Raw genomic sequence first — 26984 nt, forward strand, 5'->3', positions numbered from 1 at the left:
CATGATCAGTGTGCAGTTAAACGTGCTTGAAGCAATCTTGAGGGTAGGAAGGTGTGAACGGGGATTCAGAGAGTCTGCTGATTTGATGCGACAAAGACACAGCATGCACATGAAACTTACATGAAGCTGACGATGAGGAGGATGGTTGATATACTACTTTGTCCTCCACCACGGGAACGATCACCCAGCTTTATATACTGAGCGCCTGCAAAGAGGAACAAGCCAAAGTTGTCAGTCATTTCAGATCCATCGTGGTCATATTTCTAACAGGAATAACTAAAGCCCAATCCCAGAAACACCTTCTTGGCCATCGTTTTACTGCTTTCATGCTTCTTAATAATACGCCTTAATACGTTCATACTTCTGCGTCAAATCTACGGCATAGCTACTTTTTGTGTGGCCTACGTGGTAGTGAGCATTACATACTTAAGCGTTGGTGTCTCTGCAATACTACGCCTACAAATGATAGTTATATATCGCTTCTTTCTGGTTCTGCCACATTCTCGGCTCGTTTGTGTATAGGAAACCATGGTGACTGAAACCGATCGGACTATGTTGGAGTTGGGGATGACACATTTTGAGCAGCAGTTGATTGTACTGTAGTTATTGGAAAGAAGAAAAGATAGGAGACATCGGAGGAGGTGGAATATTCAGCTCGATAGCATTGTTAGCTCAGGCTACTAGTGAGCCTGCATTTAGCACACTGAGGTTTTTAATACAAAGAGCACATGTTCTCATCATAGTAAGACTCGGTATCCAAATGTTCTACATGTGATGCACGTCAGGAGAGGAAAAGGAAGACCAATCACGGGGCTTCCTGTCTGCGTCATTTCGACACACAGTTACATTTCTGAGGAGGGGCGTATTCGACACAGAAGTATAAATCAGGCTTTAGAATCTGTGATGGCCTTCATGAGCAGAGCTTACGAGGGAAGGGTCTGAATATTTACAGATGAACAGGTTTAATACACACAACATGGACATAATTGCAGAGTCATTTAAAGCACATCAATCAAACATGTACGGCTAAAAACATGCCATTTTACTTGAATGCTTGTCATGAGGATGTCATTATCATTGATGTCTTACACTGTAAGATTTGTTCTGCACAGATAATCCATTGCACATTTTATAGATTTTGTGTTTCTCATATTTTTACATTTTTAAAATTCTATATTATATATTGTAATTGCTTCCATATTTTATTATTTAAGTTCTTGCTATTTTCACTTTATTTCCTTTGTTAACTGTTTTTTGCACAAATACACCAAGTCAAATTCCTTGTATGTGTAAATGTACTTAGTAATAAAAAATGATTCTGATTCTGAATTCTGATTAAATATTTATTTGCATCTTCATTTAAATAGATATCAATCAATCAATCAATAAATTTTTATTTGTATAGCGTCAACTCATAACAAGTGTTATCTCGAGACCCTTTACAAAAAGAAGGTAAAAGACCTTACTCTTTGTCTTTTAACATTACAAAAGAGTAGCTAAAAAGACCTTACTCATGGTTATATTACAAAAAGCAGGTAAAAGACCTTACTTATTGCTATGTTACAAAGATATGGGGTTCTTTCTTTTCCTCAAAGCTGTGTTTTTTTTTATAATATCCTGTCTTTGCTGCTCAGCATTTGAGGGACTGGGTTCTGTGTCTTTTTTTCAGTCCTGAAGCTCCACCAAGAACCACTAGAGGGCAGTGTATTAAAGAATATAGATTCAGTTGTTTTGATTGGCTACATGACCTTCAATATTGGTGGCAAGGATAGAAATTCCCACACTGGTGCAAAGCATTTCAACACGTGTATCCCTTCAGACTTACTGGTCTCCCTCCTGTCCCTCTCCTCCCCGACTCCTCTGTCCCCTCGCTCTCCGGCGCCCATGCCTCCTCCTTCTCTTTCTCTTTCCTTATCGCCCTGCCGCCGAGAGCACGTCCGCTTGCGGCGCCGCAAAGCAGGCGGAGTCTTAGCAGCATCTGCACCCACTGCTTCCCCTGTGGTTACCACGGTAACCTCAGACTGCAGTAGCGTCTCCAGCTTGCACACCTCATTCTCTGCACGGAGGAAAGTAAACAACAACTGTCAGAACATTTTCCGAACACAGCTGAATGTTTAAATCTTTTTATGTTGAACATCTAAATATCTCTCACTACATCTATCGATCAGAGGTCAAAGAGTGTCCTCATCAACATATTACAGGGCCTTAGAAAATGTGTTGAGCAAGGACCAATATTTATTTTAAGAGTTTAAAGGCAGTATTGGAAGTATATAAAGTTTTTAAAGTTGGCCCCCTTCTCCCTGCCTCAACAACACCAGTAGATTCCTCTTAGATGTGTGCTTACAATCTGTCACCTGCTCGCGACATATAGAGTCCTGTGTACAGAGTCCTGTCCCCATACCATGTGACTGACTTTGGCCTACATATCTGCTGCCCAAACTTGGTGATGCGAAGAAATGTTTCTGACCCAGCAAAATGAAGAAGTGCCAGGCATAGGGCAGGGTCTCTGCGGAAACAGACTCCACATAAAAACAATTATGTGTATGATATTTGAGGATTTAAGTAGACTATCTTTGATGAGGCAAGATCGTTTTTTCAGTTCCATTCTCAGAGTATGTGCCCCGGAGTTTTTACATGTCCCACACTGCACTGGGTTTTGCAATTACCCCAATGCACACAATGCATTTGGGCTAATTGCACATGAACCAAAACTGGCTTCAAATCAGCCTCTGATTTCAAAATGCTTCTCTTGATTGCGTTTCTTAACTCAGTTAAAAGGTCAGCACAGAAAAAAGCTTCTAGTGTTTAAATTGTATAGGGGTCACCTCTATCATCCATGTTTAGAAAGAATAATGAGAATGCATTTTGGATAGTACTGAACATGAAAGTGAACTATCAGTACCAAAAAGGAAAGAGTGCGGTAATTCAAAACAATAATTTCTCGTTCTAAAAGCCATCTAAAAAAACGTATCAAACTTAAAAAACCCTATCAGTCAAATCTAAAGGAATATGAATCATAGACTGAATGAAAGGAATATTATCTATCTATGTAAAAAGGGTTAAGTGGGATTGGCTCTCACAAGCCTCCTTGACAAGTTCTAACACTTCTGCAAACACAATCATGAACAAAAAACACACAAAGCGACTAAAGGCCGCGCTCTTATCTGCTGAATGAAAGCCTTGAGAGATCTGCCGTTGATATCAGGCGTGGCCAACTTTCACTTTACTTTTGTTCACATATGCACAAAGGGAAAATACGTCTGAACAGTTCACTTTGCGTTCAACAGGCCGCGTGTATGGAGACACAGGCTGGAAGAGATGGACTCACCCATGTGTCTGTAGTACTCCTCAATGCCGCTCCAGGTGTTCTTTTCAATCAGTGTTTTCACCAGGCTCCATGGCTGCTTCCTGTAGCAGATGTCTGAGGAAACTCTGAGGCGAAACAAACAAAAAAACACATATTCAGAATACATTTGTAATGAGCTATTTACAAAGAGAACTAGTTAACCTACTACTGAGTGCTTTAACATAAATCTGTTGGAGGAGGAAACTGTAGAAGTGGCCAATAAAATTCCCTGCAAACTTCCTTTGAAAACCATCAACCCAAGTGACACATTTAAGATAGCACATGAGAAGTTAAATAAAGTATCCCTGTTTATGTTTCCGAAGAAATCAATCATAAAACACACATCATGGAAATGGCACCACTCCAACGTTTTGAAAAATCACAGACTCATGTCAACACTGAACAGTTTTATTAGAATAAATCACTACTGTTGAAACCCTTTTCTATCTGCCTGTATCTTTTTATAATAACCTGTTTCATTATTTTGTGTTTTGATAAAGACAAGGCACTCTTTAAGTGAGCTAGAAGAAAGTATCGGTTAAAGACAATCAATTGTAAAAATAGTCCTTAGCCTTGGTCTTTTTCAGACTGTGACAAAATAACTGTGCGCAATTATTCTGAGTTACACAGACAATATTCAGAATCAGAACGGAGGACCAAATGAAGCAGAGGCCCTGGTGCTGATGTTCACGACTTCAGATAAACGTTGAAACAAAACTGAAACTTTGAAGTAAGATCCACAAATCAAACGAGAAAGGAGAGACATGAGTAAGAAAGGAAAAAAGTGACAGCAGCTGTCAACAACGTGCTTTTAAGGGTTATTAAAGAAAGATATATTTTTACACTGTTGGCATGTGGATCAATTACGCAGCACTTTCTCAGTTTTGGGAAAAAGTTGAAGCGCTTCCTGTTAACGTTATAATGAAGACCTAAAATAACATCTACTATATAAAACCTCATGATGGTTCCAGTATTTAAAGAAAAGGCCGAAAATGCTTAGACTCCACGATGTGCAGACTCTCACTGAATCAAAAACACTTCAACGTGTTTACTTGGAGTCATTTCAATAGCTGACTAAAGCCGTTATCATACATGCACTTCTTAACATTTCTACATTCCTGTCTGCATTTGCTTCTCTTCCTCTGTGATTGTTTAACATAGTCACAAAAAGTAAAGAAAGATGCTTTGCTCTTTGATCCTCAGATTCTGACATCAATGACTTGTGTTTGCCTAGTTATAAAGTACATGCATTATAAAAGGTAATGTGTCGTCAAGTCAAATAAAAATATGTCTGAGCAGTGATCTTTGCAGAAGTAAGAAAAAAAGAGACCAGTTAATAAAAGCCACATCCTCAGTACCTCTTTAGTGCAGTGGAAGGCTTCTTTTTTTTTTTGAGTAAAGCAGCAAGGTGCATGTGACAGAATCAGGAGGAGAAGGCTCAGCTGGGATCAAAAAATATATACCATCGAGAGTTTCTGGTCCCTGAGGCTGACAGACTTAACCCTCAACTACGGTTTGCATCATCTATTTGGCTGCAAAGCGACAGCACGTGTGTGAACGAGGAAGCCGTAAAGAGGTGATGAAACACGGCAGCGCTCCCTCCGGTCGACTTCTGTTTTATGGTGTTTTGTGCTTCAGAGAGTGGAAAACATGAAACCTGTGCTCAGCAGCTGCTCGGCCTTAAAACTAAAGTCAGTGTTTGTTAACCTTACAATTCTTTGAGTTCAGATTCAGTGCCTCTCAGGACACAAATGTTTCACTCATTTTAACCCTTCATATTCCTCTGATGTAGAGCTAAAAATATAAATCGATCAACTGTTTCGTTGTCACTTTATAACTAAACCATAAAACTTAACCATCTTCTCAAGGACTCAAAACAATATTTATCACAGTCACAATTTAAAGTACTTGAAGAATTGCAAACAAACATCTGCACACTGAAAACTATGAGCTGCCTGTTGCAACACAGTCTGAATGGGGGATTTCAACATAAGTCACACCTCTGAAAAGGCAAATAGCCAATCAGAGTTCAGGAAAGGAATCAGGAAGAAGCAGTGTTATAGGATGAACAAAACAAAACCTGTACCTCACTACCATCAGTGTGTGAAAAGGTATGAATGTGTAGGTGTGACCTGCGGTGTAAAAGCGCTTTGAGTAGTCGGAAGACTAGAAAAGCGCTATATAAGCTCAAGTCCATTTACCATTTTACAATCTGACACCCACTCATCAGTGTGAGTGATCTTAATGCCCTGAATGTAGCTCTGTTAACTATGCCATCTCCTGTAAATGGATGTCTCACTGTGAGTCATTATTTTCAAAGAGATCAGGTATAAATTCTGCGATTTCAACGTCTTCATGTGAATATTTTCTCATTTTGTTCTCCTCTACGACAGTTCACTGAGTATATTGGTATTATTGACCAAACATGTCATTTGAGGATGTCATTGTGGGCTTCGGGCAACACGAGATAACTTTTTTTTAACCCACAGTTTCACTTATTAGTTTATGAATCAAAAAAACTAATCCAACAATAGATGATATTATGGACCGATTAATCAACCAGAAAATCCTCTTTATCTGCAGCTTTACTGCACTGATGTTACCGGCCTCTCCAACATGTAGAGCAGTGGTTCATCAGTTAGAGTTATTCCTTTATCATTTTGTAGATAGATATATAATTACTAGCTAGTTCAGATATATAGCTTTAGTATTTTTGAGATTTTTTTCCTTCATGAAATCTAAAGTATGTTAGTAAATCTGAGCCCATAGCTCCAGGGGCGTGTTCAGACTTTTTGGACTGGGGGGGCCCAACTTGTGCCGGGGTGGCCTGAAGTTTGTGTGCATACACATTAATGAAGAGCATTTATTTACCCCTTCTGTCAGCACTAATCACACCAAGTAATAATTTATGGAAACATATAGAATAGAATAGAATTACTTTATTGATCCCAAACTGGGAAATTGTGGAAATATATCTACTCAATGACTCAAAACAATACATATGTCTAAATTCACAATTTAAAGTATTTGAAAAATTGCAAACAAACATCTGCACACTGAAAACTATGCGCTGCCTGTCGCAACACAGTCTGAATGGGGGATTTCAACATAAGTCCCACCTCTCAGCAAACAGCCAATACGAGTTAAGGATTTTTGGGTGGCACCTGGGGTGGCCAATAAGATTTCAAGGGGGGGACATGCCAGCCCTCTGGACACGCCCTTTCATAGCCCTTTAGTTCAGCATACATAAACAAAGCATGTGTACAGTAAATACAATGCTTCAGTATCAGGAAGACAAAAAGCGTTTACGGGGGGGGGAAACACTTACGACATGAGAGTAAGACTGAGGATGGTTTTCCCTTGAGGTGGCTTTTCTGTTTGGAACATGATTTCACAGTCATTGTGCGAGGTTAACGTTAACAGATAATCCCTCTTACATGGATTAACCCCATAAGAAAACAACAACTCTACCTGAGCCGGCTCTTGTGCTTGTTGATGGAGGTGAGGCAGTATCTGTGGACAGTGTAGAAGTAATCCTGGTACGGTATACCTGAGGTGATGACCTCCGAGTCCACCACGAAGCACTCTCCCCGAGCGCTGCTCTTATGGAGTGTCTAGAAGCAGAAAAGACAAAGCAAATGGATTTATATCGAACTCTTCATGCACAAGGACAACCCCAAAGTGCTTCACATGAACAGATAGGATTAGACACGAGCAAAGAGCTGTTCAAAACGATAAGAAAACACAGAAACACAAGAAAAACACAATCAAGTTAAAAACAACAAAATCAAAATAATAATAAAAGGAAACAAATCAGGAAGAAGCAGTATTATTTAATGTACAAAACAAAACCAGTACCTGACACCTCTGCTAGTTAAGGCTTCTTCGACTGTGATGATAAGTACAAGTATGTTTCTTCTTTGAGAAAGCCCCTTTCCCCAAACCTTTTTTCAACTTCCTGATTCTCACAATCTGACACCCACATCATGATTGGCTATCAGCGATCTTAATTCTCTGAATGTTGCTCTGTGGTTATCATAAAGAACATTTAAGTAGCTCTATGTATGAATGGTGCTTTCTAAATAAACTCGACATGTCTCTCTTTTTCCCCACCTTCACAAAAATCGCTTTTCCATTGAAAAACATGGAAATGTTTAAATATCTGTGAACCTGCACAGTCATAATTGTTAAATGCCATTAAAGTAATATATAAATGCTTTTGATTTGTGACTTGTTTCCACAAAGTTCCAGTCAAAGTATTTGGTCTAGCTCTTTCGACGACTCAAAGTGCTTTTACACAGCAGGTCACACCAACACACCCTGATGGTAGAGGCTGTTGTGTGAAGTGTCCATCAGATAAATCTTATCCCATTCATACACCACTGACGAAGCAGCGGGAGCAACTGGAGGCTAAGTGTCTTGCCCAAGGACACATCAAACGTGTGAACGACCGACTCTACCAACTGAGCCACAGCCACCCACCATTTCTTTTTTTCTTTTTGGGCTTTTTTTTGTGCCTTTATTGGAGAGATAGGAAAGGGGATAGAGTCTGAAGTCAGGGAGAGCGAGAGAGAGTGGGGAATGACATGCGGGAAAGGAGCCACAGGCTGGATTCGAACCTGGGCCGCCCGCTTGGAGGACTACAGCCTCCATACATGGGGCGCGCACACTAACCACCAACCAATAATTTTTAAAAGGTCTCTTAACATTAAAGAGCTGTCATATTACCAGGTGTACACTGGAGACAAGCATGACAAGTCACCACAGGTTCTTTTGTTTTTTTTGCTCAATTGAATTTCCTGACATTCTCCAGCACTGACATCTGATCTAAAACCATAACTAAGCCTAAAACTGAAACCATTACACGGTAAGAGTTAAAGATCTAAAAGACAAAGCTACATACAACTACAGAGAACCACTCCACAAAGAGCTTAAAAAAAGGTTTTTTTTTGTATTGTTATTCTACTTCAGCAAAGATTGAGGTCAAAGGTAAATAATAAGAGAGCTAGAAAAGGATGCTGTTTGCCCAGGACTGACCTGTGTCTCCACAACGGGGGCGGTCTTGGGGCCAAGGGGGTTGTTGAGGGCGATGGTGTAGCTTAGCACGCGGCTGGAAGTCCCAATGCTGCTGTCCTGCTGCCATTCACCCACAGAAAGTTCTGACGGAGAGGCAAAGAGACAAAGAGACGGAGGACATGAGCGATTTAAGAGAGAAGAAGAAATCAAAAGTTTGGAGAGATTGAAAATAGAGAGAGCGAAGGACAGGGGAGGTTGAGAATTTGTAAATGAAAGAGAGAGACCACATGATGCAGAGGGGGTGAAGGGAGGGGGGAGAAAGAGAAAGAGAGAGAGAGAGAGAGTAAAAGGAGAGGGTCAATCCATGCTCCTTCATGAAAAAAAAGAAAGGAAGAAATGCCCCAATTAGAGCGACACAATGTTCCCAGGCGGGCTGGGCTTCCAACTAGGGTAGCTAGCTTCTGGCCAAACCAACTCCTCGGCTTCCCCTCTGTCCTCATTTCAACTACCACAGAAAAATGCTCCAAATTACACACACTGAATGTATGCAAAACTGTACTTAACTTTCAGTCTGTTGAACGCATGGTTTTACAGAGACAAAGCCGGGCATGAAAAGAGGTACACACAGTAAAAACGGTAACAAAGATGGAGGGTGGTTAACACAGCGTGAACAACTCCTGTGACAGCCTCATTAGTGGGACAATACAGTAGGTTACAGCACGTCTTTGAGGGTTTGCGGGTGGTGTGTAAAGACAATACATACGTAAGTATTTATGGCTGGACTGAGAACTTTTTAAAAAGGAACTCACTCATTGCATTTTTTTAAACAGTTCAAAATTTCACAAGTAGAGATGTAGGGCTGTAGTTTCATGATTATCACGATATGAGCTTTTGCAATACACACATCCCTCAAATTTAAATGATCCCAATCATGAAGAAAAATGTATTTCATGTAAAACCAGCAAAACCTGACTCGGCATTCAAACATGTTGCCTGTTGGGCGGCGAGTCGGGCACAATGGTCCATTTTGATGCATTCAGCTGAAGCTCAAGTTAGATATCAGCTACTCTCAGACTATGATGGTGCCAATTTGGGAGTGGTGGTGGTGGTGATAGTGGGGGGGGGGGGGGGGGGGGGTTTAGTTTGGATTCAGCAGAAAAATGTTGCAAACACAGATATTGTGTAAAACTTGAAGACGACTTTTTTATATCTTGCAAGGCTCGTTCGCAGTTGTTGTTTTATTCCCATGGATGAGCTTCATTTTGGCAGCAACACAAAGAGGACACACGCACAAACGTGAACCTTTAACTAAACTTAATGACAGAATTAAAAAAATGCATCACAGCATCAACACAGAACATCCTGTTCCAGTGACAGACGTAAGGAATGAAGAGTATTATTTCTTCCACTGACAGCAGCTGCAGGGGACCAAAAAGCAGCAGAGCAACAACACCGTGCCGTAACTGTCAGCGTTTCAACAGGAAAAACTCGCTCTCTCGTGCAAAATGTCATGCAACAAGTTCACACACGTTCTGTTGTGGTTGCTGAAAAGCATTATTTTACCTTTTTTTCTTTTTGCATTTATTATATTTCTGTAGACTGTTTGGCCTGACTATTGATGCTTCTGTTATTGTCCTGAGTTCACTCCTTTGCTCGGTCTGTTGAAGCATTGTAAACATCTGTTTTTAAAGGGGCTATATAATTAAAGTTATCATTATCATTATTTTCACAGTTTAAAGCAAGAATGTGCCACTTTTTGATCCAGTAGATGCCGCCTTGAACACCAGCATGAAACCAAAACAAACTGCTGTTTGGCCACACCTCCGCCATATTGAAGACTCCGCTCTCCTCCAGCGGCACATCTCGAACCTCCCTTCTACTCGCGTTCAGCGCAAGCCGCGGACAAAATCGACCTTCGCTCGAGCTGCAATCGCCTGTGGCCTGCATTGTTGTGTTAGCGGGCTAATGTTAGCACACTTTGGTTAGCTTGTAGCTTCACATTATATGTAAACTGGCACTGAAAGACGTGATCTAAAAACACTAATAAGCATAAGTCAAATAAGCAGCAAGTACTATGTAATTCTTCTTTTCTCTTAACTTTTATATGCATGGGGAGGAGTCTGCCGTCTTTGTCTAAATGATCCAAACAAGTGAAATGTGTACTTTTCCTAAAAGGAATATTGCACTTTATTGAGTGAACTATCGAGTTGGGAAACAGAGCAGACACCATATGACATGTCCTAGAGCGATGAAGGCAGTCTGTGTGTGTGTGTTCAGGTCAGCTAATATTAGCTGTGGCTACTTCATCAGATAAACATGTACATAAAATGCTTCAGACATTTCTGAACATCCCAAAAATATGTGTTTCTGTAAGGCATCGTTTAACGAGAAAGACAACAACTCTGACAATCCAACACATATTTCCTATGGATACAGACAACTGCAGCGTATCTGTTTTTCTGCACAATATACAAGCAGTCCCCACTGTAGGCCACCATATTTGTTCATTGTACCTACCAGTAAAGTGTCTCTGGGAGAAGAGGTGCTGGATGAAGTGTGTGTCGGCAGAGAACAGCAGGTCGTGCAGCTTGTCTACGCTCATGCGGACTACGGTGTTGATGTGCACCCGCCCGCTCAGGTCAGAGCAGAAAGACTCCACTTCACCTGAAGGTCAAAAGCAGAGAGAAAAAATAAAGGTTTATTCCCCCATTCTATTTGAATTTCTGGCCTTTTTTTTTTTTTTCTTTCGACACAGTATTGATAGGTAGGGCTCACCATGTCTGAAGTTATGAAAATCTCAGCAGTTTTCAAGACACAGAAAAATGTAAAGTAGACCTTTTCTAGCTTGTGTACTCAGTATAACAAGCTAGAAAAGCTTGCAGTGTTTTTAATAACTCATTTTATTGCCAATTTTCTTCAGGTGGGGAAACAGATCACTGCTGAATAGCTGATATCCAAATGAGTGACGGACTACTAAACAGTAAAAAATATCCTTTCCTTTCCTTCATATCCTTCTCCTGTTAACTTTGGATTATCATTAGTTAATAATCTGACTGTACCAATGAAAGGTGGATCATTTACAGTCTGCAGATATCAGAAGGAAAGAACATAAGCACTCACTGCATCTACTATTAGCCCCTTGATAATAGAATACAATAGGAAATACTTTATTGTCTACTTCTTTAAATTGGCTCATAATGAAACTCAAACTGAATCCTGAAACTGAGTCGTCCATTTTTGAAAACCTCAGTGCCCAGAATAAACCTTTGCTGCAAGTTTAAAACATTAAAGTGGTCTGACTAAATGGTGAAGGGACTTGAGCTTGTAAAGCGCTTTTCTAGTCTCCTGACTGCTCAAAGAGCTTTTACACTGCAGGTCACACCTACACATTCTCACACCGAGGCTGCTGTGTGAAGTGACCATCAGTAGTAACTAATCCCATTCATTCACATTAATATGTAACTTTGGGTTAAGTGTCTTGCCCAAGGACACATCGACATGTATCTGCAGGAGCTGGTGATCAAACCCTCGACCTTCTGGTTGAGAGACGACCGACTCTACCACTGAACCACAGCCGCCCTGATATCTAGTTTGATCCATTCACAAAGTACAACATAAACATCTAATATTGTATTAAAAAGCTTTGATTGAAGAGGTTTAATTCCAATTGACTTTCTTTTCCATAAAGTGTTAGATTCTCATCTCTGCTGTGATGGTCGGTTCACTCTCACTCTCCGGCATATGCTATATGAATGTGAGATGGTAGAAGACGTCTGGTCAAAATTTGTGAAATGTATTAACAATATATTGAAAATAGTGTCCAGTATATCAGGTATCTTACCAGTAGAAGCTAACCTGCTCTCAAAAGTAAGTAAGTAAGTTTATTTATATAGCACAAGAACAGACCTCACGAAGTGCTTCACAATAAAGAAGAAGTGAGTTCCTCATAAGGGAGTGCAGGATTGTGCTGAGTCAAATCAAAAGAGACAGTCAGCCTTAAGGAGTGGAGGGATGAGTTGGCTAGGATGGCTGCTTTTGAACAGCTAATATCCCAAATTAAAGATTACACTAAGGTTTTCAGATCTGTTTGGGGTCCCTCCCTGGAAATGAATTTGTAGAGATGATCATAATGATATTTGATGTTTAGACCCTTTCTGTACATCATGTAATAACATGCGCTTAGTGGATGATTATGAGATACAGTATATCTTTGTATATCTATAAACACATTCAAAAGCGTAATCGTAAAAGAACAAGACTCACTCTCTTCTTGCGTGTCAGAGGAGTTGCTGGGGTCTGTGGGCAGTTCCTCATCGTTGGTGATGTCCAATGACGAGAGGTTTCCCAGACTGGTGGTTGGAGGGGGCAGCATGTGATTTGCCGACTCAGACAGGCTGTCCCCACCCTCTTCCAGATTCTGATACAGTGGGGAGGGAAAAAAAGCACATGAGAGGATCCTTAGCCAGAGGGTTGTAGGAAAATCAGCCCATTGTCATATGACTGGATAGGAAAAAGAGGCTTCAGCTGAGCTGACCTCATGTTGACATGGCCTGAGCAGACATACCACTGCAGCCGAGCAATTAATCTGAAACTGACATGCAGTCAAACACAGCACTCCTTTTATTTACTTTAGCTTAGCTGGTGCCTGATCCGACTCTATCGAGATCAAGACTGCGGGGGAAACGACCACAGCAGCTGTTTTTGAGCAGAAACTGATTGGACATGGACTTAAGCAGAACGACTGCACAGTATTTGAAATCCTTACATAAATACATCCCTAAATTCTCTTCTAGTGTTTATTTTTAATTCGATGACACATTTAATCTAATTTTATTCAGTATTTCTGGATTTTATCTGGAGGCTACAGACGGGGTCAGATTTGTGTCAATGCTTATCTAAGTCAGAAATCTTCTACTAAGGTCACATCAGTCGTGTTTACATATCAGTTACCGCCTTTATTAGTGGATTTATTAGCTGGTTTTCAAATGATTTGTTAATCAAATACAAGAGGAGCGACATGTCGACGGGCACGTTTATTTTCTTACTATTACACAAAGAGTTACCCAGATCAGTGGAACTGTGATGCTCTGTATGAAGATTCATATTCAACCTTTGCTCATAACATGTCGACATAATGAGAATCAGATTAAAACATCGCGCACATAAAGCAGATTTTAAGTTAAAACACAACACAGATGAGGGGTTACGTTTGCTGCCATGATTCACAAAGGTCCACTGTATCAAAACATGACAGTGAGTGTATGACACACAAATAGCTGACACAACACACACACACACACACACACACACACACACAACACATAACACACAACACACACGATTCAGTTCAGATGTTAAACACCATCCAACACTATATAGTACTATATAAAACTCTATTGGTGGTAAAATACTGAATACACGATCTGTTTACTCGTCTGATGTTCATTGGTTGCTCTTAAGGTGGCTCACTGGTTTAGTTGTATTGTAGTAAAATAATTAGTTACAGAATATAAACGAATCTCTGCTCACTGATCTCAGCTTTGTTTCAGTTCGTTGACATGGTGTCAACTCTGATTAAGAGAGGGGAAGCCTGTTGAAACTCCACAGAGCAGTATGTGGAATCTGCAATGAAGCGAATGCTAACTAGTTAGCTGTCCACAGATATCAGACAGATGGATAACAATTGCAGGAGCAGCTGAATCCTTGAGTAGACTACACTTCTCTGTCTGTTAGATAGATTTGATACCAACAGCACAAAGCTGCGCAGGGAATCCTGCTAAAATAGTAAAAGATTTAACTCTTTCAGGGTGGCAAATATTGCATTATTATAGCTCAACTGTCCTGCAAATGAAGTAATAACAAAACTGATCTCTAATGCAAAAAGAAGAAGATATACAGTAATACTCAGACTTTCTATTTCAGTGTTGAATGTCAGAGTACATGTGGATGTCCAAAAGAAAACTCACAAATGAGGCAGCAGCCGACACCGGAGCGGAGGCAGAAGCGTTCGTTGGAGTGGTCGATGGCAGAGAGCTTTGGGAGCTGGGCGGACTGGGTTCAAGCGGTTCGGAGCTGAGCCTGCGTCCCGATGAGGAAGGCACCTCTATGGGCAGACAGGAAGTGGACGAAGGGGGAGAGGAGCCCCCTAGGTTCGAAGGTGAAGGAGAGATGGTCGGAGCACAGGGCACCAGGGGAAGGGGGGAGCTGCCCGTGGAAGGGACCGACACCGAGCTCAGGTCTAGAAGATCAGTGACCGACACAGACTCGTCTCCTGGCCTGTGGAAGAGAGAGAGAGAGAGAGAGAGAGAGACGCTGTGTGAGCGAGGCGAAGAAACATACAAAGAAAGTCATACTGCGAGAGACACACACAGAGGAAGGGTTTGTTGGAGAACATTGGGACAGCCGTAGAAAATCTTTAACTGATTAAGACGCAAGGAGACGTGAAGGACCCCTAGTTCTTAAAAAATAAATGAATTACTTCGGTTTGGTCTGCAAAAAAGCACATGTATAAACAACCCCTGTCTTAGCAATGATCCACATGTTTTGTAATGAAAGAGCAAAACACCCCTCAAGCTGTGTGTATGTCGATTAGTCTGGTGATATCACCAGACTAACCGACTTAAATACATAACCCGAGAACCTGACTTGGATTGTTTTTACTTTACATTCTCTTATTAAGCAAGTAGTCAAAAAAATACTGCTCAAGTAAAGAAGTTAACAAGACCTTTACTGTTGCAGAGTACTTTTTAAAAAGTCAATAATACTTGAAAAATAATCATATTAATCAACATAAAGAGCATTGTCAGGCGGTGACTGACACAAACTTTGCTGACAAAAGTTCCTTTTTGAATATAAATAAAAAAACAGAAGGGAAATTGAAATTGGCCCTGGAGCAAACTTCCCTCTCACACACTCTCTTCAAGCCTGTTAAGTGAGTCAACATTCCTTCATGTAAACATTGACAACTTAAGACTGTAAAATGTAACGCCATGAATAAGCATGTTTTCAGACTCACAGTAAACCGTTCATGTGTTCGGCGGTGGGAGAGACGTAGTCGTCGTCTTCACTGGTGAGGCCCAGCTCAGTGCCGTAACACTGGTGCACGATGTGCCAGAGCTCTTTGGGGGACAGGGACTGGAAAATAAACACAACACTCGTACGTTCAGATACTGCCATATTCGACCACACAGCAGCAATACATAACAGTGTGTCTGTTTTGAGTGAGTGTCGGCTGCTTGATTTCAGTGAACGTCACATAATGGGGAGGCACTTATCAATCGATCATTTCAGCAAATACGTCTCAAAGTAACTCTTCTGATTCTAATGATTTCAAAAATTCACACACTCGCACAAAAATTCCTGAAAATGTCCCCAAATCTTCGGGGTGAGTTTCATGTATGAATGCAATTTTTTTGTATCTCAACTGTGTATGTTTTTATACCCTGCAAACTTCACATGAAGAAGGGGTGAGACCAAGTGCACAGGCATGGATGATGACATTTATATCACGTGACCAGTGCAACCTTTGTTCATGTAATGAAGCTGCGTCATACTCTTTTCTGCTTTCCAGTAAGTTCTTCTCCACTCGTTCATACATCTAATTACACGTAGCATTGGTATGAAGACCAAAAAACTGTCATTATTGTGTCAGACTCTGAAAAGGTGTAATGACGGTGGAAAACGAAGCGACACATTCATATTAATGCCGCAGCAGCATAATACTGGTGTACCTTCACAGTGTGTTACAGCGTTCCTGAAGCGCAACAGAGCGCTGCGTGTAAACACAGCGGGAGCTCAACATACACACACAGTCAGACATAGACACACACACACACAGCGCTGCTCTCCCCTGCTGGCTCTGCTGATCCTCGCCCCATGATTCATCTCGCTCTGTTTCTGTGTTTAAATTGAAAGCCAATGTGCCTCCGCATCCGAGCTTTCCAGATAAATGTCTATATTCAAACTCTGCAAAATAACAGGGATTTAAATTGTTCTCCGAGGCCTGTGTTTGTGGCCGTCTTCCGCTTCCTGACACCGTTTTCTATTCTAAGACGGTAACCACTAGTTGTGTCACACAAGCACGAGCTGCCAGAAGGGTGGGCGAGCGAGCAGGCCGTACCTTATCCAACAGCGCGTTCTGCCACAGCCGGAATATCATCATGAAGCTGCGATCCCTCGCTCCGAAAGACGTGAAGAAGTGCTGAGAGGGAGAATATCAGGAAGGAAGGAAGGAGAGAAAAATGTGATTTGATGGATGGTTTCCCTCTGTTGGGATGTTTGCTTTGTCACACTCAGTGGAGATAAAGTCGAGTCAGCTCATTTCATGCTGCTTCACTTGCAAAAATGGACAATTTGAAGTAAACAGTATCAAAAGCAAACAGTTTGCACGCTCTTGAATCAGCGTTTTAACCGTAAAGGGCAGAGAATGTGTCAGTGGAGTACAGGAACATGCTGCTGCTACAACAAATTGAAATTCCAAGTCTTCGGTTCTGGGAAAAGTGTTCACGAGTGTCTAAAATTATTTCTGCTCGAGTCTGACCTTCTCATTGTCAGTGCTGATCTGGATGGCGTTTGGTATGAGCTTGGCGGTCTTCTCCTTGGTCATAGAGGTCACGTCTTTCAGCAGGATAGTGATCTGAATAGAAAAGGGAGTGTTAGTTAAGTGTACGCTGCAGTGTATTCATCTCTGTGCGACACTCTTATCTCACCAAGGGCCTGAGCGTATCTATATTGACCTGCAAACAGGTACATTAAATGGACTCCTTATCAGGTGGGGCATGAATCCGGTGACAACAGGCACGTGCTCGTGTTTACACAGTGTGTGCATGACTTACAGTGGTTTCCCAGCGGAAGATGTTACTGTAGAAACAAAGCCAGTTCTCTGAGAGATAGAGACGGCCCTGAAGCAGTATGTCCTTCTGCAGAGCACAAGAGTAGTCTGAGAAAAGAAACGGGGGAAAGAAGAGACATTAATCGACCCTTCTCAAGTAGAGGCACTTCCTTCTCTTTGTGCTCCAGTGACAATTAAACAAGCAGCAAGTCATCAGTCAATAATCTTATCCTTTTATATACAGAGCTAGATATGCTGTGTGCTAGGCTGTGGAGTTAAAGTATGCTCGTCCATGTCCAAAGGTGTTGCTGGCAGATCTGTAAAACTGACACTTGATACCCTGGCAAAAGGCATCGCTGGTTCTGTAGCTGGGTGCCAACATTTGTAGATTTCCTGTTTGTGGACATCCAGACTTCCTAAACCTTCTTTTTACCCCCTACCCCGCCCCCCCATTTGTCTCCCGCTGTGATGTACATGTGTGAGCAACCAGATCAGCAGGATTTCAGTGGCATTCCTCCAGATATTCTCTAGAAATATTCAAGAGTGCATATGTGAAAATAGCTAATGGCCTCACCCTAGATTTGTTCTCCTAAGTACAACTAGGCGATTTTTGCATTAACTGGTTGTTGGTCTGACCCTGACTTTAGGGTCCATATTCTTCCCTAACCCATGACTCTTGCCTTTTGGTAAACCCTTCACATTACTTTTTGCCAGTCATGTTACAGCAAGCAGTATTCATAAAACATGCAAGAGGTGAGTTTCCATTAAGTATGTAATACACAGAAATCCTCATACCAGTATGATTTTGAAACATAACTCACCCACTATAAGTCGCTCTGAATCAGGAAGTTTCTTAAAGAGTTTGCGAAAGTCCTCGTTCCGTTGTTTGTATGTAGGACTGAGAACCTGAGGGCGAGGAGCGGACAGAAAAAAAGGAGAGCGTTGTCACTTTTCTTCACAACAGTTGGTAGCCTCAGGCTGGACTGGGATATCGACCGGAGCAAACAAACAAAGTGTTTATCTAAAGGATGCTTAGCATTTAAAAACGTCAACAAGCCCTTCAGCCCAAATTAAACAAACATCATGAAAGGATCCTGGAGTTAAACCGTCCAATATGAGGCTGTTGGTGTACTTACATTGTACCAGCTCTGCATTTTCTGTAAAGAAAAGAAAAGCCTTTATATTAGTGAACAGCTCAAATGTCCTGTGACAATAACAAGTTAGTGTACTGAGTGCTTTTCACAGTTACGGAAAACATTTCGGTCTATATGGTTTTGAAAACAAGTAACACTTTTATTTTAGAAAGTGCATGTTTGTTCACAGTCTCCTAGCCTGAGCGTGTTTTATGTAACATTGAGGTTTTGCAGTTTCAGTTGTATCACAACTATCAGCACTTCTCCATTTTAACAAGGCAGGTGGCACGGATCAGCAGTGATGAAAAGTCAACAGGATAACAAGCTGTTTGTTTCACAACAAAGAGCCTGAAATTATACGATGTGAAAGCTTAAACTGCGCCCTCAGGCACACAGAAACGGGGACACCGTCTGAGTGAGCAGACACACTTACTTTCTACAGCCTGTTAACAGAAACAGTCGACATTGTATCTGCTATAATGGTGCAGTTAAAGGCAACATAAATGCAGAATACATCTATCAAGATATCTAGTATGGATGAAAGGGAAAAGGGATGTAATCCACTTTTTTCCTACCATAACATTTTTTTTGATGCGTGAGATTTGTTTGAATCTAAAATGCAGCGTTAAGTGCATCTGGATTATAGTTCTGCATAGTCTATCTTTGGTACTTTTCTTGGCAGCTTTTCTCTATTTGCGTTTGTTTAGTTTTCACTTCTCAGATCCTTTTCACCGTGAGAAACTCCCTTCTTTTGTAACCTTTGCTGGTCCAGCTTTATTTTTTCTAAGTACCGTAAATTAAGAGCAATGAAAAACCTGAGCAAGTACTCCTTTATGTGAACACGTACTTCTGATCAGAAAGTCTTCAGGGAAATTATGCAAGTCTTTTATTAGGACAAACCAGAAGACTGTAGAGTAAACAGTCTTGGTATTTTAACATGTTTGATTTAGTCGTGTCATTGCTCATAGGAATCACCTCAAAGCAAACACAAAGCGTACAGGCAGTTATACTGTATCTCAAACAGAAACACCAGTTATGAGTTGATGCCTTAGCGTTCCCTCTCCAGGTCTGGGTAAACTTGACATGAACCTACCCATCTACCTCTCAGCAGAAGTCATTTTACCATCTACAACATATGTCTTAGATTAGCGGATTATCTCTCTTACCTTGGCATTGCGGCTGAAGTGGCGAGTAGCAAGTGGGTAGGCAGATGTGAGGGAGGAGGCAGATGGTATGGAGGGCAGGGGGCTATCTGAGCCTCCTCCTCCCCCTCCTCCCCCTCCTCCTCCTCCTCCTCCTCCCACTCCGCCACCAGCGCTCTTCTCTCCTCCTCCCTCGCCCTCACTCGCCCTGCCGCCTCCAAGGACCCTCCGCCGCAGGGAAGGAGAGCTGCCGGGGGTGCTGCGTGGAGAGTTACTGGCCGTGCTGGAGACAAAAAGAAAGGAGGAGACAGAGAAAGATTTAGCTCAGGCGGGGGGGAAACAGAGGGCGCCCTTTTGAATTTTGATCTGTAAATACCTTTAATGTCATGCTATGAAGAAAGGCTGTAGGCATTTCCTATTTGATAGTAGCATGCCATTTCACCCAGCCTACAGAAGAGAAAGGCCGTGTGAGGCCAGTGTTATCAGCTGAACTTATTTTAACTTGTACAGCAGCCAGACAGTCAGGGTATTTAAAGCTGTTCAGTAATGGGTCTTAAATGAGAGATGTGCGACTCTAATCCGTTACACTTTCTGTTAAATTCACCTCATATCTCTTCATGGTCTGATAGCTGTCCACACTATGTCTGTACAAAGCCCTGACCCAGACCTGCAGAAGTTAGCTAAGGACAGCCAGCTCACTTTAAAGGTTCTCAAAGATATGCTGTTGTTGTCAGGGCTTTGCTCCAAAAAATCAATACGTCAATATAGCATCATGTGCTCCTTGCAAATACATGAATCAATACGGCTGCAAAGCTCTGATGACAGGTTTGAAAGACAATTGACCCATGGTGCAGCTCACAAATAACACCTTAGCCATAGCTCTGGGATTAAAATATTTCCAGGTATTTCTAGGATCTCTAAGGACCTAAATTGATGCCTCTGACTTGCGCCTCTGCTGCAGCTGTTGTAGTGGATTCTGTGTAGGACATGGTCATTACCCAAAATCAATGTATATCACAATATGTATCGTACCGTGGGGTTGTGGGAAATATCCAGCCCTAGTTGTTGTGATATAAGCCTGAGTTGCAGGTACGTTGTGAGAAACGACTTGGCTAATGTTAGTTTGATTACTTACAGCGGAAATGTCCGCTCTGACCTTACACAGTGGTATTTGTCTGTGCGGCGTTTATAAAGGGTGTTTTTTAAGCAGTTTTTTATTGAAATAAAGGCAACGACATATATAGCCTATTTAAAGACTTCAAAGCATCATTACACAGACACAGTAGATTAATAATGCTGCAGTTTTCATGACCTTGAATAACAACTTATTCACGGCTCAAACAATCAGCCAGTTGGCAGATATTTGTAATCTATAACAACTTAATGAAAAACTCCTTGCAAAAAATGAGTTTCAAGACATTTAATAACGATAGCCACTAACTACAGTCCATTTAATTGAAAACATATTTCCAACATGTTTCCTGTAGCCTGTCCTGTCCTCATCATTGTCATTCTGTTGTCAAATCATTTACATCTAATGTACATCTCACTGACCCATGAGCATGTCTGGACATTCACACCACGACACATTTTCCATGATTACACGCCTCATGTTTCTTCACATTAAAAAACATGCAGCATTCACCACCCAAAACATGTAAAGTAGGGCTGGGAATCTTTGGGTGTATCACTATGAATCGATTTAAAATCTTAAGAGGATTTCCCCCACCTCTATTATAAATTCCCCCTCCTCTGTCTTTCAACAAACACAGCTCTAAATCTTTGTCCATTTCATTATCCTGAGCAGACACAATGAGCCAGACGTCGCTGCCAAAGTGCTGCTTTAACTTAACTTAATGAAACCGCTCGCTCAATCAGAATCAAGTTGCAGCCGCTCCCTTTGAGCTGCAGCTGATCATTTCATCAGCAAAGGCAGATTTCAGCTGCAGGGTATACTACGCCTTACATACAAACATTTTCTATCAACAGCAGCCTTCATGTTATCAGTCCCTCCATGATGATGACTTTTGTTACCACCTCCCCTCCTTATGTGGGTGAATTCACCCCTACAGTTTTCCCTAAGGTTTAAATCTAGTTCATGTTTCTTTCAAAATAGCTCTGAGTTTTATTTATCCATCTAAAGTGGAGTTTGCGTCGGCCCGAGGGCCACAAGGTAAAATGTGTGAAAAAACAGTGTTATAATAAAGGACTACTGTGTGCAGCACAGACGTTTCGGCAAACATATTACATTTACATAAAATGGCTTTTTTAAATATATATATAGACCCAATCCAATGTCACTTGGCCAGGTGTAGGACTTTTTTTTTTTTAGGCAAGCAAATGTTGTAATGTAAAAATAACCGTCCCAACTCAAATCCCAAAGCCTGTCAAAATAATCTTACATCCCTATGGTCAATTTCTCTTGTAAAATTGATGGACTGTGTGCTTTTCAGTTGTGTTAATTATTTAATTAAACAGCTGTCTTAATTACACATTCTCAACTCACATATCTTTTAAGTTATTTTGGGGTGATTTTGCCTTAGTGAGATATGACAGCTGAAGAGAGACAGGAAATGTTTGGAGCAGAGAGTGAGAGATGACATGCAGTAAAGGAACCGAGGTCGGATTCAAACTAAGTCGCAGCGATAAGGACTACAACCTCTGTACATTCGACGAGCAACATAACTGCTCGGCTGTACGTGTATGCAAGTTGTCTTTGGTCTGTTTTGTATGTTTTCACAATGTTGTTCCACAATTTCCCAGTTTGGGATCAATAAAGTAATTCTATTCTATTATGCTTACACCTTGGTCAGATTTGAATGTTGACCTTTGTTAAGCCAAGTTAAGTCAATTACACGTACAAAGCCCCCCCACCAAATAAAGACAGCAGTGATCCCAGTGCACACAATACCTTATTCTTAAAGAGAGACCACCGCACAAAGCAACAGGGAAAAACAAAATTAACAGGCAGAAACCTTAAGATGAGCGACAGAGAGCGGGGAGGCCATGTACCATAAATAAAGAGGAAAGAGAGCACAAAGAAACCTCTTGGACCATTTAACTTGTTGCCGTCGTCTGGGACAGCAGGTGGAGACGGAAAGTGACATAATCATCTCGGCTATCCGGGAAAATGCTCTGTGAGAAACGGGGGGGGGGGGGTCTACAAATGTTTTTTTTTTTTTTAGAAAAACAAACTGAAAAATTTAAGTTTTCTGTAACAAGGGTCAATAATAAAACATGTAGCACCAGGCTATCTTTAGGTAAAAGTGCATGTGGGCAGCCGGTGGTTGTAAATCAGGCTCGCTGCACGGCACGGATCATGAGTGATGTGAATCTGTGTCAGTATGTTGTTTACAAACCAGGGCTTAATCCGCCAGAAGCTGATGTTCTACCTGATGTGTTTGAGGATATATTCTGACAAACATTTGCTGTTCAGATTTGTTATTTGTGTCTTTTAATGCCTAGTGATGTATTTTTTTTTTGTATTTGAATGTTTGGCTGCTCTTTGTTTGTGTGAAACTCTGTTAATTGTGCTGCTGCCTGTCTCAGCCAGGACACGCTGGAGAAAAAAAGAGTTTGCTTTCCTGGTTAAATAAAGGTTAAATAAAATGAAATGAAAAGAAGCACAGATGTAAAAAGCTAACCGGCCTCACTGATAAGCTCTCGAATACCACCCCCCCCACCTCTGGTTATCTCTGTGTTGTTGTTTTAATTATAACCCTGAATGTGTCCTCTCTCTCTCTCTCTCTCTCCCTCTCTCTCTCACAGACAGCTAGCACATCGGCTAACCAAAACAATTCAACCAGCGAGCTCCTTCGCAGCACCAGCGAACACACAAGGACAGAGGCAAAGTCAAACGTGAGATGTCAGGGGGAATTAGACATCTATTTTAAGCTATGATACACTCGATTTTACAAGGATGGGGGGGCAGCTGTGGTCAGTGAAACAGGATGTAGAAAGGAGTGGAGAGAGAGAGAGGGGGGGGGGGGGGGAGAGACAGACACTGCGACCGACTGAACACAGACAAGATGAACATAAACAAACAGCTAGCTATCACGGCTAATATCAGACAGGGGCTTGCACACATGCACCTTTGCATAAACTGTCCACGTCCCACCCGTGCCGTGTTATCAGCGGGATTCACACGCCGCGAGACTCGTTTGACCACACCACCGACAAATAATGACCGCGCAACGGTGCATCACGACCAAAGGCAGGATCCCAGCAAACCATCGTCATGCTACTCATCACGCCGGCGCAGACTTTCATCATGTCAACTTACTCGAACATGTCATGAGGCGTTCGCGATCCAGCTGATATCCCGAAAATTACAAAAGCCTTTCCGCCGTAGCCTCAACGTGGCCCCGTTGTCGTCCCCCCCCCCACACACCCCCACCTCCTCCGGCGCATGCAAGTGTGGAGTGTGAAGCGGAAAAAGCAAGCCAGACGCTGCAAACAAGGGGGTGGATGGATGTTCCGCTGTTTTTTTTTCTTTCCTCCGCTCAGCCTCGGGGTGGAAATGCGCCCATCGTCCACCGTCCCGCGGTCGGATGTTAGTTTCCCATCGTGGTCGACGCCCCCCTGCACCTCACAGCCAGGTACCGGACGGACCGCTGCTCCCGATGCCGCTTGCAGGACCCGTTAACGGGGCTGCAGTCTCTGCGTCCATCCGTAATCCCCTTTGCAACCAGGGAGGAGGGAGGAGGGAGGAGGAGGGAGGGAGGAGGAGGAGGGAGGAGGCTCCATGTGTTGAGTGAGGCCTTGCTATTTTTTTTTTTACAGTAAGGTGGTGCTGAACTGGGAGGTAATGATAAGGCCGATGAGGAGGAGCCTTAACTGAGGGGTTTTATCTGAATCCACAGGAATCAGTACCTTACAGAATGTCAGTCAAAAGAACATTTACCAACACCCTCATATTTGTGATAAATGCTTTTTTTTTCCCCCACATGTAAAATACTGACTCTTCAAAGTCTTCTGTCAGTTCTTCAAATCGTTCCTCAAAAGCAGGTTCAGCACTGAATCTTATTGCCGCCATACTCCTTGTTATTGTTGCATCGGTGACATGTTGGAGACTCAATTGGCATTGACAATAAAGCTGTTCTAGCTGCTGTTGTCCCCCCCCCCCACCCCACCCCCACCCCAAGTCATTGATGGGATTTGTGCCATTTCCAACTACACTATGCAACACAACAGGAACTACTTCAAATCAGGGACAGCATAGGTAAAGCATCAGTAGGTTAATACTTGCTTATGTAATGTGTGGATTTTTGCTTGTTTTCTTAGTCCTATCGGTGACAGCAAATGAAACGCTTTGGATTATCGACTGCTCGTTTTACAGATCACCATTATTAATCAAGCTAATAATGAGCAGAAGAATTTTACAGCCACACATATCTGTTGATAAACACCACAGTCAACATTTCCCCTACTTATTCCCATGAATGTTAACACTTGTCTATTGTTTTTCCTGCATAAATTCACCGCTTATTTGCTTTAAAAACAATTCTTTTATACTCATGGTTTTATCTTATTTGTTATATCCCTTCTCTTTCTGTAAAGTACACGTCTCTTCTTTTATATGTATATATATATATTTCACATTGTTTTTTCAATATGAATGACCACAAACTAAATGTTTAAGTACAGCAGCACCCAATGCGTTGAAAAAAAGGGAGACCCAGCAAACCACCTGGCCCAAGTCCAGAGCCCACGCAATCCCTTAACCCTCAATCTCTCTGTCCATCCCTCTGGATTAGAGTCCACATCATAATCCACGCTGGGCTGAGCCAGGCCCACATCTCCACCATTCTGTCTCCCTCTGTGTAATCTGCTTTTCTGAGGTTCACCAATGGCCAGTTATAGTGTCAGAGCTTCATTGGCCGGGTGCTTGGGCATTGAGGAAGGTGCAAGTAAAAGAGACGGAGTGCAGCCGAGAAGAACAACCGAGTAAAGTATACAGGAAGTGAGTACACAAGATGTTAATGTGCTACTATTCTGCCTTTTCCTTCCTGCATTCAAAACACCTCGGAGCAAGAGAAATGTGAAGGGAGATTCTGTGAGAGCCCAGATCGATGTCTTTGGGTTGTTTACAAGATAAACACACATACTTTAAAGTCTAAACGTCACCTAATACAAAACAAACTTGATGAATATGAAAGCAGTTTACCAAAAACCGTGTACAAATACAACTGTCCTGAGTCAGTGACCAGGAACAGAGAAACCTGGTCTGGAAACTCTCAAGAATGTCAGACTATCAAAGTGGATTAATAATCAGAGAGTGTAAACACACCGACTGAATGCACACGATGTGAAACAGGAAAGACACAAAGCTGCACTTTGATATGGTGAGACAGACAGAGATATAATCAATCGCAACCATTCAGCAGACACAGTGTTGTTCAGTTGACTTTGTGACAACATCATTCCTTCACTGAAAGTTAGAAATGATCTCTGAAAAAAACTTAAGTCAGCCATGATATGTGTACAGTACAATTTTAGTTCATTAGTGTGGACTGACAGCCTCTGACTGATGAAAAAAAATGTCAGCATCAAGCTTTACCGATGAGAACACATCATTCTGCTTTATTCTAAAGTTTAATATTCATTTGTTGTTGTTTTTCATCACCATTTCTGAAACGAGTTTACATGAAAAATGAGCAGAACAAGGTCTCTGTGTAAGCTGGAGTTAACCTTTCAGCAGGGTTGCAGGAAATGCTGGTTGAGCAAAGTAAGCGAAAGCAGCCTCATAAACTGTTTCCATCTCTTTTCGAGGCAGAGGCAAATAGTGCAGCCAACGAATGAGCATCTAAAAGCCTCGAAGAATCCATCAGATGGAGTTACGCCTTTACTGACCAGTGATTTGCATGGGAAACGAGAAATATTAACACAGTAGATCATTTGCAGTTCCCAGGAAACAGTGAGTGATTTTTGGTTTGCCATGATTTGTGTTTGAAGACAGAAAAGTCCGGAGAGACTTTCAGCGGTTATTGATCGACCAGTTTAGTAGAAAGCGGTGCTATTGGTGAGAACAACAACACAAACACAGAGATAACCTAAAACTGCAAGCTAGTATTTAGGCCCTGTGTCATGGTGGAGGGCCCTAAATATTTAATAAAGCGTTTCTTTCTGGAAGAATAATCAACAGCAAGGGCAGGATGACTCATGAACATTTTCTTTACAGGATTAATGATACAAAACAAAATGCCTCTTTTCTGCCCTGGTTGGCCAGATTTTGTTATGAATGTGAGTACCAGAAATAGACTAACGTGACTTAAAACCAGACCTCTATTCTGATATCAAGAGAGCTCAACTTTATATCTGATCAAAAAAAAAACTAAATGCCAGTGCTTGCTCTCCGCGTAGCAATTGGTATCAAGTATTGTTAATCTGAAGCTTGGCCCCGCAAGCAGATTTGTGTTTTCTTCCTCAGGTGCAGATGTATATTTATCAAATATTATCAAGAGTCCACAAATAAAAGGCTTCAACCTCCCAAAGCTGAAACACCGGATTACAAGACG

The 26984-nt window shown here is 41.7% G+C and overlaps 1 protein-coding gene across 6 annotated transcripts in view; it reads right to left on the bottom strand.

Annotated features, from left to right (window-relative positions):
- gramd1a (GRAM domain containing 1A) overlaps nucleotides 1-26984 on the bottom strand; it is a 38222-nt gene that overhangs the window by 4652 nt on the left and 6586 nt on the right. For 4 of the 6 annotated variants that reach the window (XM_065957547.1, XM_065957550.1, XM_065957548.1 and 1 more), the window contains 15 exons: nucleotides 19492-19750; nucleotides 18329-18349; nucleotides 18014-18098; nucleotides 17197-17300; nucleotides 16902-16997; nucleotides 16482-16562; nucleotides 15378-15496; nucleotides 14329-14638; nucleotides 12626-12779; nucleotides 10880-11026; nucleotides 8384-8505; nucleotides 6818-6960; nucleotides 3329-3432; nucleotides 1826-2056; nucleotides 121-205 (listed from right to left, as the gene is read on the bottom strand). In XM_065957547.1, the coding sequence (XP_065813619.1) occupies nucleotides 121-205; nucleotides 1826-2056; nucleotides 3329-3432; nucleotides 6818-6960; nucleotides 8384-8505; nucleotides 10880-11026; nucleotides 12626-12779; nucleotides 14329-14638; nucleotides 15378-15496; nucleotides 16482-16562; nucleotides 16902-16997; nucleotides 17197-17300; nucleotides 18014-18098; nucleotides 18329-18349; nucleotides 19492-19750 (2061 nt within the window). Of the gene's footprint in view, nucleotides 1-120; nucleotides 206-1825; nucleotides 2057-3328; nucleotides 3433-6817; nucleotides 6961-8383; nucleotides 8506-10879; nucleotides 11027-12625; nucleotides 12780-14328; nucleotides 14639-15377; nucleotides 15497-16481; nucleotides 16563-16901; nucleotides 16998-17196; nucleotides 17301-18013; nucleotides 18099-18328; nucleotides 18350-19491; nucleotides 19751-23558; nucleotides 23701-23749; nucleotides 24162-26984 lie in introns of those variants that run through there. The other 2 variants (XM_065957551.1, XM_065957552.1) reach the window with 2 other exon arrangements.

Source organism: Labrus bergylta, chromosome 8 (genome assembly GCF_963930695.1).
Source record: "Labrus bergylta chromosome 8, fLabBer1.1, whole genome shotgun sequence".
Taxonomy (NCBI): domain Eukaryota; kingdom Metazoa; phylum Chordata; class Actinopteri; order Labriformes; family Labridae; genus Labrus; species Labrus bergylta.